Genomic DNA, 15,000 nt, shown 5'->3' with positions numbered 1-15,000 from the left:
CTCAACAAGGAGGTTCCGCTTCAGACGAGCACGCCCTCCGGCGCCGAAGCTCCGCCCGGCGTCACGCCCTTCCAGCTGCCCCTCTCGGCCGGCCCGCCTCCCCCTCCGCCCCCGGCGCCCACGCAGCCCTTCGTCCTGCAAGACCTCGGAGGGGGAGACCTCCCGGCTGCCCACGGCTTCGGGGGCGCCACGTCCTCCGAGTCCGACGTCGGGAAGGCGGCGACGGGCGGCCGTTTCGGTGGCGGAGGTCCGGTGAGGACGCCGTTCGTCGCGCCGCTCACGCCCGCGACCCACCACGCCGAAGGTGGTCTCGGCGAGTTCCGGCCGAGCCCCCCCGACCTGACGTTCGCCAACCGGTCTCCTCCGCGGAGCTTCCTGCAGGCGGCGCCGTCCCTACCGCTGCAGCAGACGCCGCCCCGCGACCCGAGCTTCAACCCGCCTCCGGCTATCTCTGCGCCGCAGCCTCGTCCGCCGCAGCGAGGGCTCGGCGGGCCGCCCTTCCGGCGACCCGTCGTCGAACACAACGCCATCGCCGACGCCTTTTTCAAGGACCAGGAGGAGGCGCTGCTCAAAGCCGCCGACGGAGCCAAGGTGCGGGGCGGGCGCATCCACGGCGCTGCCGACGACCCCGTCTGGATTCCGTTCATCCCGGGCGTGCCGCTGCCCATCCTCGTTCAGCACTCGCTGGCCGAGCGCCGGAGGCAGAAGGCGCAGAGAACGCGGTCCCTGCGGAGCCAGCCTCACCCTTCGTCTCAGTCCCTCCCACCTTTCTCGCACGCCGACCGCCGCCCTTCCACTCACCTCGCCCACCCGCCTGCGGGATCCGGCGAGGCGTCGTACCCGACGAGCATTCAGGACATCATAAACAGTCGGCTGGACACGTCGCAGGAGCTGTACTCGAGGGCGCGGCCCAGCGCCTCTCTTGCAGGAACTTCTGCCTCGTCGTCGGGAGAAACGGACTTGGGACTGCTGGCTTGGGCGAGGTCTTGAGGGAGGTCGATGAATAATTCATCAATATTATAGTTAATTCGCCGATGGGAAATCCCTTGGCGTTTCTTATTTATTTCAATTTCTCGCTAGTATTGATGTTTCCGACGTGTTGAGAGGTAAGAGTGTCACCATGATTTTTAGAAGAGTATTTTCCATTTCCGAAGATGACCAGCCTAGGCCTAAGATTCGGAAAGGTCTAAAAATGGAAGTCAGAATTTCTCATCAGCTTCTGACGGAACATTAGGCTCATGCCTTGCATGGTGAATGAATGATGAAGTATTTCATACAACTGAAGATAATTATCACATGTAATTAGTTTTGCCAAATGGGGATGCATTTTAGTACTGATGTGGTCTATACATTATAGACAGGTTTAAGTATCTTTAATTCATAACTCTTATTTATGCCTTTTTTTATGATTGCATATAATATACGCATGTACATGTGCATTCTTCTATTTAATATTTATTCAGTATTCATCTTTGCTAAGGTCTTTAAAATATTTGCATTATAAAATCATAAACTTCATTCAGTTTAACATCAAGAATAATTGTAAATAGATAAATAAAGTTGTATATATTTACTGTAAATATATAAATATATATCAAACATTTATTTCAGTCACACCATACTAGCAAATCGTTTTTCTCACATAGATCAAGTCTGTTGGAAAGCGGTTTGTACTCACCTTTTCTTGTCTTTGTCATTTACATTGACAGAAATAGTGTGCAATAAATTATTGACATGTGAGCATCATTAATATGGATTAAGATGGCAGAATATAATATTTTCTTAATCACATACTCATACATAAACACACACACACACACACACACACACACACACACTCTCTCTCTCTCTCTCTCTCTCTCTCTCTCTCTCTCTTTGTCTTTCTCTTTCTCTCTCTCTTTCTCTCTCTCTTTCTCTCTCTCTTTCTCTCTCTCTTTCTCTCTCTTTTTCTCTCTCTTTTTCTCTCTCTCTTTCTCTCTCTCTTTCTCTCTTTCTCTTTCACATACACGCGCACGCGACACGCACGCACACACTCTCATGTAAAGCAAATCTCTGTTTATGACAATGTTTTCATGAGTTTCTGAAATATTACAAGAAAGAGATGGCATTTGATAATGTGCCAAGACGAAGACTATAATGGAAATTAGAACACCTAGGTGGAGTGAAAGGCAAACTCCTCGAATAGATGAGACTTCCAACATGAAAGACCAATGAGCACTATACATAGATACAAGTACCTGAAGCATTGACCTTGGCACCAATTATATTTATTTTCATCAGTGATTCTGGGTCAAACGTCAGTCTGTTTAGTTATTTTAATATTTTTGCAGGCAGTGCAAGTATACAAAAAATGAAGACAATTGACTGTCTCATGCCAATGCCTCCAAAGTGAGGAGTTGTTAAATAGAATTCACCAACAAATTCCATGTAGTTAGGTTTGCAGAAAGTAAAAATCGTCCCCTTTAATAATGCAAATTGAGGAGCATATAGAGAAAAAGACCTTGGAATAATCATAAACAAGAACTTCAGCTCAAATGATCATATAAATGAAAATAAAATTCTTGGGTTGATTGCCAGTATGAAGAGGGCATTTATGTATGTGGACAAAAATACGGTAAAGATTATTACAGCCATCATAAGATCTAGTCTAGACTATGGTGCAGTGGTATGGAGTGCACACTTAAAAAAAGATATAGACAAATTAGAAAGAGTGCAACGAGCAGCCACAAGATGGGCACCTACTCTACGAGATATGAGCTGCGAAGATAAACTACAGAAAATAGGACTTACTACTTTGAATGAAAGAAGAAAAAGGGGTGACATGATTATGCTGTTTAACTATGTTACAGGAAGAGTGAAGGTGGATAAAGATTACTTTATAATTTTGAACACTAAAGGGACATGAGTACATAGTAAAAGTTGAAAGTAAAATGGTGATAAAGATGCCATAAAGTTGTTTCTCAAAACAGAACTATTGAAATGTGGGACAAATATGTGCCAAAAATATGCATCAATTTAAAATATTAGACAATAATTTCCCCTCAGTCCCATGCTTGCTGCCTTCTTCAGTCCACATCCTTAAGTGGAAGAGGTGTGTTGAAAGGATGAAAGGGTAGCTTTGTGTCAGACCTGAACGACCTTCCTAACACATTTGCTCTTCCCTCTTTACCTTTAACACACACACACAAAAGGACTATGCACAAATGAGTTTATATAGCAGTTGGACGATTTTCTCCTCAGCTAGTACCAACAGCTGCATTTTGTTGTATTTCATTAGCTCAAGCATGATGATATTTTTAAAAATTATATCTGCACTTCCTTCAATGCAAGAATTTCCATGTAGCATTTTTAAATATTGTAGACCATTTATCGTCTACATTTCAGTTTTCTGGATGATTTTTTAATGTTATTTGTAGGCTTTGGAATAGATTGCCTTCAGATAATGCAACTTCTCTGATTCTTGATATGTTTTTTTAAAAGTTTAGCAAATCAGTTTTTATTACATTTTGACGTACTGTATAATGGTAGTATAATTCTCATTTTTTTTGTGCCTCCCTTTGTATGGTTTACTATAATAATAATTATGATCTTGTCACTATCATTACAGAGCCACATGTGTCCCAGCTTCAACACTACTTTTCACAGTTAATGTTGGTAGCGAAGATTACCCCACACCATCTTTCCATCTTTTGAAAGTGGAGGTCAAGATTTCTTGTCTGTATTCTGTTTAGTGCTTTTTTTCACAATCCTCACATAACAAGCAATATGACATGTAAGATTGGACAACCAAATAAATGGCTGCAGTTCAACAGTCATGATATTAATTGTTTATATTTTTACAAGTAGTTGGTAGACAGAAATGCTCACATGATTACTTGTGCCAGACATGAAATTTAGTAAGGTTTGCAATCACCATGCCAAAATATGCATTGGTGGAAACAAAACAAAAAATCTTTTGCCTGTCTCAAATGCAAACATTATATCCATGCTAATCCTGTAAGTTTCCTGAATTCACCATGTTTTGTCACAAGCCTTTTTTTCAGGTAGTCAGATGGAGTGGCAGGTCAAATTACAAAGAATGTTATATCACCTTTATACTTTGTATGGGTATCTGTGAATCTGATGATATCCAGACCCACCACCAGCCGAGTCCAAAAATTTTATCTAAATAAATTGTGATCTATGAATGTTTGTATGTGTGGAATGAAATCTGAGAAGACTAATGCATAATAATAACAATCCATCTAAACTACATTTTTCCATGGTATGAATTACTTATATCAGTCACATTCAATAGGAATTAAAAATTCTATTGACCACATCTGTTTGAACATAAGAGGTACAATAAAAACATTCAATAAGGTTATAAATATATAATTTTCATGCTAGAAAAAGTATTTCATGGGTTAGAAACTATATAATATACATCTTTTTCATCTCCTCATTCCTGGCTTATTAAAGTCATAAAAGCACATCCAGTCAAAAATATATCACATTCCACTGCTGAGAGAAAGATGTCCCAGTTACCATACACAAAAACATAAAATAGAAACATTAATAACAGTAATAAAAGGTGTTTGAACATATAGGGTCTAGACCAAAAAACTTTCTTCCTATACATGTTAATATTGTGCTTAGGTATGTGAACAGAAAGTATTAAATTAGTATTAAGTCAGTATTTTGTCTGTGACAGTTGTGATGAAAGTGCAGAAATGGCGTTCCTCAAAACCCTCTGGTTCTTCTTTGTCACAGTCAGCTGCGCTTTCCTCTAAATCTGTCATAAAAGAAGACATATATAAATAAATAATGTAATGATAACTATGCACACAAGCAAAAAAGTAATAACCAGTCTATCTATTCATATCCTCAACTTCCTATTACAAAGATCCAACTCTTATAACTCTTTCCAAATATAATCCCTGACAGAAAAATGGTTCTTGAAACTTCTGCCTTATACTTTGAGATATATATAATACAATCTAATAAGCTACTATATTACAATCTGATTTTCTCCCTTTCACTTAGTTGTATAATTTCCTTATGATTCACAACTACCAATAAACCTGACATAAAATCACCTTAATATGACATAGAAAACGTACATAAAACATCTGAATTTCCACAACACTTCATTAGAAAAACACCAAAAGAGGAGACAACTGACCATTATGCGCATTCGGCATCTGGATGAGAGGACGGTGCGAGACGTGGCAAACCAGCGTCTTTTCCAAAGTGCTGTGGGTGCTGTGCAGGACAAGCTCCCACATACTGGGTTTCAGGCTGAGAAGATACAAGGAAAATTTCAGTTCTTTATCTAATCATTATCATTTCTATTTTCCAGTGAGATGTAAGTTTGCATTCCTGGTATTTTTATCATGTGTTAAGTACATTTATCTACATTTATAATGTGTGTTTGAGAAAAATGACTTAAATCAAAGCATACAGCAACAGTCATATAATTTCAGTTGTATAGTCTGTCACATAGTATCTATAATTTATTTGCTCTTCTCATTCTTTTCTAATAAAATTTGCTCTTTTTACCACATATGATATATTAGCTGTGGTCTTGGCCTGTTCAGGTGAGCAAATTTAGATAAACCTATAACTTTTTCATTTGAATGTTCTGCTTGTACTCTTTTTATAATTATTCAGCTTTTTTGGGTGTCGTCTACTGGTTCTGCCAAATGCTTCCTGTCCTCCAAATTCTAATGTTAGTATGGTAAATTTCATGTCAACAGAACTGATCCTTTTGTTCATCTGCCTCCTCCCTAGAAAACCCTTAAAGGTGGCAATGAGACACAAAGCATACCTATTGAGCAGCTGATGGACAGTGAAGGTGGAGAGTTTGAAGCTAAATGAGTAAGGTGACGAGAGGCCTTCTTTCAGCTGGTTCAGAGCCTGTAATTGACAAAATACCATAGCATAAAGAAGAAGTTACATAAAAAAATTAAATATATACACAACAAACATAACATAATGATATACATCTAACATAAGTATTATAAAATTCAGTGATTATTTGAGAAAGACATAGATAAAGTATATGATATTTATTCAGAATATATCCTTCAGTTGGAAGAAGAGCAATAATACAATACTGACTTCATCATCAACAGCAACAATTATGATTATCATCATAAAAACAAACCCATTATGAGACCCCCCTACCCCCCACACATACACACACTATTCACCTGTGCCGTAAACTGCACGAGGGCTGAGGATGGCAGGTTGAGGTAGGTGTGCAGGAGCACAACAACCTGCAGGGCCACATGGAGCTTCTCTAGCTGCATAACTGAGTCCTCCATGCAGTCAGTGTAACCCACGAACCACGACAGCTGCTCTCCTGTGGCCAGATCACCCGCTGTGGAATAAACAGTGGATTATGGTGGATATACTTTGGGTGACAGAGACTTCATGGTGCAGCACTTGTACTATATTTGTTGATGACTGTTCACAGTTGATAGAGTATGAGTGACAATAATTTCACCATGCAAGATGTGCATTTAACATTTTGACAGGTACTATCTGCATTGTAGAATCAATCATTCTTTGTTATAACCTTTATCAAGATTCCTTGAGATACATACTGTTCATTCATGATTATATTTCCAGGTCCCAAAAACAGCGGAATATCCAATACTTTGACATCCAAGAGATAATATATTTATCAGTGTAAGAGTCTCATCATCTTCAATGTAATATCCATTCCTCATTTCTCCTTTCAACAACAGAACAAAAGTCAACCACAAGGTTCGTGAAAGATGTAGAAATAATAAGAAAAGCAACTACAGCTCCACCTTGAAATATATTAATATAATCCTTCTTGATCTTCTCAATGCCCATCTCAATAAGCATGTTCAGAGGCATGAGACCCGTCAGCTCCGGTAGGTCTGCCTGGCCCCTCATCAGACTGCGCACTAAGTTTCCAACCTACAAGAGGGTAACCTGTTATTCTTATCTATAATGCCATTATGGTCATCATTTTCATCATTACGTATGCTTTCTCATCAAACTATACTTCCTAATTACTATCACTATCATTATCCATGATAGAAGAAACAAGTGACACAATTAGAATAAAAAATGTAAGAATAGCAAAGCCAACCTGGGTGTTGTTCCGCACATGAATCTGTGGCCTCACTTGACCCATTACAACTGCCTTGAAGATAAACTCAAGACTCTCTTTGAGTTCCTGGTAAGACTCACACTCTGTGGGAAGAGAGTTTCATCTTTATTCACTATATATAGTACAGAAGGAATTCAATTAAATTAAGATACAGAATATTAAGAGCCATAGATTAATCCATGCACAATGTGGAACATGGTGGATAAAAATGAATTTATTATGATACTGAATAACTAAATTAAATATATACTTTCATGTGATTAACACAATTCCTACCAAAAAAGTTATACATGTAAATAAAAAATTTAAGTTTTCATGTTAAATTAGGGTACTTATATATACAAATATAGTAACTGGCAATTCTATAAACAAATATGTTCAAATGCTGCCTAATGACAACGGCAATACTGTCTTGGCAACCAGCCATATTTCCCTATTTCTTCAAAAACTGTGTAATTAGTTTTGTCCACCCATCAAAAACTCTGATTCTACCAGTATATAGTATATACTCATACCTCAGTGTAGGACAATGCAATATTTTTCTTTTTATTCATATCAATTTAGCTAAATTTTCATACTAGACATATGCAGGTAAACAGAAAGAGATGTAAAAACAAATTAAGAAATTGCCACTGCCTGCCCTGGAAGATACTCAACAGAAAATAAGAGGAAGTCAAAGAAATAAATAATGAGCAAGGAAAAGAAAAAGAAATAGGGTCAGGATAATAAACATAGAAACACTATTAAAAACAAAAATGATGAGAAGTCATTCCGTACTCATGAGCACCATCCACAGGAGGTCAATGAAGTCCATGTTCTGCCTGCGATTGAAGAACTTCTCTTCCACTTTCTTGTCGCAGTCAGCTGACGCTTCCTCATCCTTTTTCTGGCGCTGGCCTAAAATCAATATAACATAACCACAGTACTATCTTTCTCTGTCTGTCTGTTTTGCTCTCTTTCTGAGCAAGTAAATGTAAGGGTTGGCCTATGCAAAGTGCCTCTTTTAGGTTAAAGAACATCATCTTAGTCTACTTACCAAGAGAGCTAGAAAAAGTCCTGACTCATCAAAAAAGCAAAGAAAAATGCATTAGGGCCCCGGAATCTTTACTTGAAATTCATCATCACTATCATCATCATCGGTTAGATATACTGTTTTTTTTATAAATATAATAATAATATCTAACTCATTACAAATAAAATGGTGAAACAGTGTTATCCATGGCTTTTGTGTTTATATTGTTACACTTATATTCTTATATCTCAGCTTGTTAGATATCTCAGTATCAGTCAAGCTCTAATACTTGTTAAAATACCATATTTCTTCCAACAAACCAGAAATCAAAATTTCACTAGCTAATCACTCAAGTGATTACATATTGTGGATTGTGGATACATATCAAAAGCAACAGATGAGAGTAGGCTAAATGAACAAATAAATATATAAATAAAAACATATAAAAATCACTTTTAAAAACATGAAAAAGAATTCAGTATCCAATAGCTTATAATACTGAATGACTAGCAAGACAAAGACATACAATGTAACAAAAATTAGTCAATAAATTTGTTTTGATAAAAATAGTGGAAAACAAAATAAAAACCTTTCCACAAACCTTTCTCCCTAACACTAGCAAAGACGTCTTCAATCTGCTCGGCCACCGTCTTATCTCCTTCCCTGACGAACCAGGCCACCTCTCCCGTGCTCAAGCCTGTCACAAACCCCCGCAGTACACTCAGCTCTTGGTGCATCTGGTGGGCAGCGCTGCGTTGGTCGCTAGGCACAATCACTATATTCTGGGTGTTTTTTCATATTATTTGCTTGGGGTCAAAAAATTTTATTTTTGTATGTAATATTATTAACTTTAAGGAACAATATAAGCAAAAGAAATAGGAAAATATAAAACGATCATAATTGACTCTCACAGCCTCAGTTGAAGCATTGGGAGCTGGAGGAGTAAGAAGGGTGAGAGGCCTCTTCCAAGCACAAGTCAGTCTGATGCTTGAACGCTCGCTGTCCTCCCCTGAGAGGATGTCGTACGTAGCTGTGACTGTACTCTCCACCTGTGGTTATAGGTGGGGGGTGTAATTAACTGCTTGGCTGGAGCATGTAAATATTAGCTATATTTAACAGGAGGTTAGGTACATAATATCATGTGTAAATATTGGCAATGCTAACTAGAGGTTATGTAAATAATATTATGCTTAACTGGAGACTGAGAATGTGGATACATGATGAATAATGGGGATATATAATGTAGAAAATAGAGGCCTTGTAAGATTAGGGAACTTGATCTTCTTGATATTTTCCATGAAAAGAACACCGAACTCATCCCATTTCCCAACTCTATCTGAAGCATCAAAGAATTACTTTTTACTTTACTCTCCTTTATAATGATGGGTATCATCAATATCATCCACATTAATTTTAGTGTAACTATCTATATAACTATCTATCTAATTTTAGTTTAATTATTATCATAGTCATCTTCATCATTACTGCAATACTGTTCAAGATAAAAGAATAAATAAATAATAATTTTAAAAAATCCTCTCTCTCTCTGACCCTTTATAACTTACCATCTTGGTGGGGAAGGTGGAGGTATGGTGAATCTTGAGGTGGTCGAGGGAAGGCAGCTCCTCACACCCAACATAAGGTCCAGCCGAGGTCACGAGAGTTCGGGAAACCAGGTCACCTACTCTGTGTAGCCCAATGAAGAACGTACCCTGTGGGTTTGAGAAATGAAGGATTTATGGACTAGTAATGGAAATAAAGAGGAGATATTTGGTAAAGGAAGAGAAGGTTTATTTGGAAACAAGCATTGAGAAAGTAAATGACAAAGAGGCAGAAAGACAATACAAGAAAGACAGGGCACTCCTAAAAAAGAAAGAAAAAGAAGCTGAAGGAAACAAGGAACAAAAATTCAGCATAAAAAAAACTAATAAACAAGACTTGCCTGTGGATCCTTCCCATCACACACCACCCAAAGAGGAGTGCAGTCGTCCTTCTCAACTGAAATTTTACACAAAGCCAAGTTGACCCTCGAAGCAACCAGTCTGGAAGCAGTAAATATGGAAAAAGAGGTCATTTGGTGGACTGAGTATTATATAGTTCTTATCAATTAGGTGTCCCACATAAGATCCCCGGAAAAATAAACATTGCTGATTCCGGGCCAGCCCCACGCACCGATTTTGAAGTGGCCCGGAAACTATCATTTTCAGCTTCAAAATATACCAGCGTTAGTGGGTTAAATATGAAGATTACATCTATATGAATTTGTAGTGAATCATTTTAAAATATATCAAATCAGACATGTAAAAAGATTCAGTAATACTGATACTGAAAGATTTGGAACACACTGTGTATGACGGCCCTTATAATCCAATACTGAAAAAGCTTTCTAAAGAGTAGATTTTACACTGTATATATACTATTGATATTCAACTAGCAATTTATTCCTAAGAAAAAATATAACAACCCATTTCAATACATTATCAAAATCTATCTTTACAAAGCCATCTACTTATGCAGATCAGCAAATCAAAAGAAACACCTGTCACAGCAGAAAATGCTTCTTTGTCATCAAAATAACTAGCAAGAATGCACGATAGTTTTTTTAAATACTGTATATAAACCATATAAAGTGCAAAAAAAAAATAATAATAATAATGCCTTCATCTAGTTCTGCTAAATTGCTATTATATTAAAATCTGCTGAGCAAATGTTATAATTGCTATACAAATATATTACATATATATATGCCTATATATACATATTATATATATATATATATTATATATATATTATATATATTATATATATATATATATTATATATATATATATATATATATATATATATATGCCTATGCATTTAATATAGATACATTATATATATATATACATATATATATATATATATATATATATATATATATATATATATATATATATATATATATATATATATATATATATATATGTACATGTACAAATGAACAATAAGTCTAAAGGGAATGGCTTCAAGTTTAAAAAATGAGGATAAGAAGATAAGGCAAATACAGCAATAAAATCAAAAACAATAAATTTCAACATAAAAATCTGAACATCCTCACCCAAACTTGTTGCAAGAGATAGGGGTGTACGAGAGCTCCCCCTTCGATTTCTTCTTGCCCGGTGCGAGACTGACAGTGAAGGGGGAGAAGTCGGACGTATCGTCATCTACCATGAAGGGGCATCTCAGAGGTGAACCAGTCACGTCCAAATCTACAAAGATTTTAGTTTATTAATTGTGCTTATACATAGACAACTCCACAAGAGCTTAGCTACCATGGAGTCCATCATTAGTCCAATCCATCTCACATGTTTATCCTTTTCTTTGATTTTCTGAAAGATTCATTATTGTTATTAATATTGTTAGTAACATAATAATAATAGTAAAACCAATAATATCAACAACTCGTTGATGGGTGGCATGGATAAACATGCCATGGCTGTTGTGGACCGAAAAACCGATGGCATCGTATCATGCCCATTCCCACGCCATTGGCTTGTCAGACGGAGTTTGTTTTTCTCTGATAGTAGCAGCTTCATCTATTTGGTAAAGATTTTAGGCAATAGTACCTATAATGAAAGTAAGCCTTCAAAATTATAATGTTTTTATCAATTATAGAAAAAAATGAGCTTCTAGGTGACAATTGTCGCTCACAAACTACCAAACTAGCCAAGTGCAAACAGGGGAAACTGCCGATGTGTGCCAACAATCCTATCATTACGTCCAGTTGGCAAACTTTTATACCCATCAACATGAGTTAATAAAAGTATTTATATCAATAGCATTAAAAGAAAAGAAAAGAAAAAAAAAATCCCTAAAAATCACTGGAATGATAAAAGTAAGTGAGGTCACACAGGCCAACTTATTGAATGCTTAGTAACTGTGCACATGTAGAGCCACGATTGTGAATGCAGAATTCACTAAACAAAACCACAATGGTTTATGTGTATCCAGTGCCAATGGGTTTAATACTTAACAAGAAATTTACCTAATGTCCAAACATAGATTGGAATAATTTTGAAAGACAAAATTGTAATTACACAGAAAAGCAGCACTTTTAGTACTGATAATGGCCCCAATACCTGTGGGAGCTTGAAATATACCAAGGAAATTATTAGATACAATAGCTGCAATGAATTATCATGCAAATAATGACTCACATATGACTCTTAGAGAGCTCCACCTTCTGTAACTCTCCTTATACAGGGGCTATACTGAAGTCCTATGAGATCTGGAAATTCCAGTGCCGTAGCATCAAGTGAAGGTCATGGCATCTTACTGCAGTAAGCAAACTTTTACTACATATATTATCACAAAATAATGCTCGGACTGGTTCTTTACTTGACAATACACCATTAGGAAGCTCTACAAGTCCTATATTGCAAGCTGGTGCAGGTTTGCTGGCCTGCCAAAGCACTGACAAGTATGGAAGTCAACACCTGTTTGAAGCAGCTTCACTGAAATTACTGCATATACCATTTCTATAATTGGTCTCCTCTAAACCTACCGTATCTAGACAGTTTACAACTATTGCAAGTTACTAGTACCAAATCTTTTAGCTGCAGCAAAATATAGCATATCTATAGAATTACCAGCAAATTAGAATACAAGTTGAAGGTCACATACCATCACCTGAAGATTTTTCTTTGGTTGGTGTACGAATAACTTTGCTATGGCTTTTATTATTAAGCATTCCAGGGTCATCAACACTCATTAGGCGACGAATGTGCTGCAGGACAACACCAAAAGAAACAACATTAACAGATAAGTTTCTTATATGTCTATGGGAAAGGAGAGGGGGGTTGCACTAGTATGAGAAGAAAAAACAAACAGAGGACTCTTTTCTTACTATAGGTGTGTTTTATTCCACACAATTATCATTATTACTAAGTTGAACTTATTCATTAGAAAGGCTGACAAAAATTTGCATATTCTTTTATCCTCCAAAAATGTATTGGAATGGAAAAACTGAGTGAGAGAGTGTTGAGAAAGGGAGGCTTTTATACAGATGAGATAACATAAAACAAGCGAAGTAATAACAGGGATTTTAGGAATCAGTCAAAGAAAAAACGGCAGGTTAGTTAGGATCTTAAAAAGATACCTTTCTTTAAAATTTGAACCTTATGTTAACACCTGATGACACCTTTATCCTTTCCCTGCAGATTAGTCTGTGCAAAAGTGTGTTATTTTGTTTCCTTCTTAAAGGGGCTTTATTTATTTCTCTGTAACTTTCCTCTGTTCTAAACTGGATAATCACTTAAAGGACTTGAAACTGACAAAAATACATAAAAAAATTACTTAAACATTATTTTGAAATCATTAATTCGGAACATAATTATCTAACTTGGTCCCTCTCTGTGATGGATGTAACAGTGTCTCAGAACAAATGACAAGCCTAAATACCAACCGGCAAGAATGGCATCATTACCTCAGTGAACTTCTGCACGAGGATAATCTCTGGCTTTTGCTTGTTGGCCAAAAGGAGGATCTCTGGACAAGCTTCGCGTGAGAGGATCAGGTGTTCCCCTTCCACCACCACAGACTCTGCAGTCTTAGTGTTGCTCAGGAAGAGCCTGTGGACAAAATAATTATCTAAATATCCTGTCTAAAATATATATAGCTTTTGTTTAAAATCATCTTTTTCATGTATGTCTCTATATATTCAGTCTTCATAATATGAGGTGGGTGCACACCCCTACACTCGCCTAAATGACCCAAAACATACAAAAGTCGTACTCCCATAAAGATAATTATTTCAAACGTTTCTACAATATATTTCTTAAAATCTCAATAGAGTTGAAGTTCTGGTTCAGAAATTCATTTCGCTGATTTTTAAAAAAATAGGAAATTGAAGACAGTAAATAAAATCACAGATACTGCATGCCATCACAAACACAAACTTACACTTAGGCATGATAAATGTCACCCGCAGCCTAATTTCATATTACAAAAACTGTAAATTGTATTTTTTGAGGTAGAATTATCAAGAAACATGTGAAATTATAAAATGTATCATTAATGTAAAAATAACAAAATCAAAAATATAAAAAAATAAAATAAATAGAAAAACAATTCCTGGCAAAGGAGAAAAAAAATACTTGCATACCTTCAAATATGTAAAATAAAGATAATTAAATACAACTAGTATCAAGAAAAAAAATTCCATCTCAAATTATTTCTTCATAATTAGCACATTACTTAATGCAAAAAAATCCGATTTACTCCACTTGCTATTATTACTCCATAACTAATACAGACAAATATCTGGAAAGTCAAATTTTATACTAATATCTTCTGTATAAAATAAGTATGGCATTAAAAAGACATAATCATAAACCTACAAGGGTAATAATAACTAAAATCCACACTTCAAAGGTCGAGAATTCACACAGAATAAAACTTCAAAAAAATCTCAAGGCAAGAAATTAAAACAATAATCACAAGGACGACACACCCTCGCCAATCTCTACGCCCTAAAATAACCCAAAATCCACTCTTATTATCGTACTTTTCTAAGACGCCAGTAATCTCACTCGGTTTCACTTCGGGCAATTCCTTCATGGTGAGTAATTACGGGTAAATAAAGCGAAAAGAGGAAATAACTTGATGAGTAAAGTTCCCGCTGTTTCTTGTCTTCCCGCGAGAATGTTTACATGAAGGGAAAGGACAACGAGCGTATACGTACATATTCAAATATTTTGCTATACAATGTCGATATATTTATCTATTAATGTCCTTTTATTGTTATCTATTTAGAAATATAGTTATAGATGAGATGGTTGTAAATAATGACTTTGATATTTGAATTTCAAGGGATGGA

The 15,000-nt window shown here is 36.6% G+C and overlaps 2 protein-coding genes across 2 annotated transcripts in view; one reads left to right on the top strand and one right to left on the bottom strand.

The window, feature by feature from the left end:
* LOC113808987 (uncharacterized) overlaps positions 1-1,532 on the top strand; it is a 54,159-nt gene extending 52,627 nt beyond the window's left edge. Inside the window, exon 4 of the mRNA XM_070131633.1 lies at positions 1-1,532. This exon is cut by the window's left edge and continues 425 nt beyond it. Within this exon, the coding sequence (XP_069987734.1) occupies positions 1-990 (990 nt within the window). The 3' untranslated portion in view covers positions 991-1,532.
* A 2,826-nt stretch (positions 1,533-4,358) lies between these two features.
* Zwilch (zwilch kinetochore protein) lies at positions 4,359-14,834 on the bottom strand. Its single transcript, XM_070131141.1, has 15 exons — positions 14,689-14,834; positions 13,609-13,753; positions 12,807-12,909; positions 11,242-11,392; positions 10,084-10,183; positions 9,707-9,853; positions 9,053-9,190; positions 8,743-8,923; positions 7,907-8,026; positions 7,109-7,212; positions 6,801-6,933; positions 6,195-6,364; positions 5,810-5,898; positions 5,165-5,280; positions 4,359-4,774 (listed from the first exon to the last, which is right to left on the bottom strand). The coding sequence occupies exons 1-15, from the start codon at positions 14,739-14,741 to the stop codon at positions 4,668-4,670; spliced, it is 1,857 nt and encodes a 618-aa protein (XP_069987242.1). The 5' UTR covers positions 14,742-14,834; the 3' UTR covers positions 4,359-4,667.
* Between the last annotated feature and the right edge of the window lie 166 nt (positions 14,835-15,000).

This window comes from Penaeus vannamei, chromosome 16 (assembly GCF_042767895.1).
Source record: "Penaeus vannamei isolate JL-2024 chromosome 16, ASM4276789v1, whole genome shotgun sequence".
In the NCBI taxonomy this organism is placed as follows: domain Eukaryota; kingdom Metazoa; phylum Arthropoda; class Malacostraca; order Decapoda; family Penaeidae; genus Penaeus; species Penaeus vannamei.
This window is presented reverse-complemented; position numbering and strand designations above follow the sequence as displayed.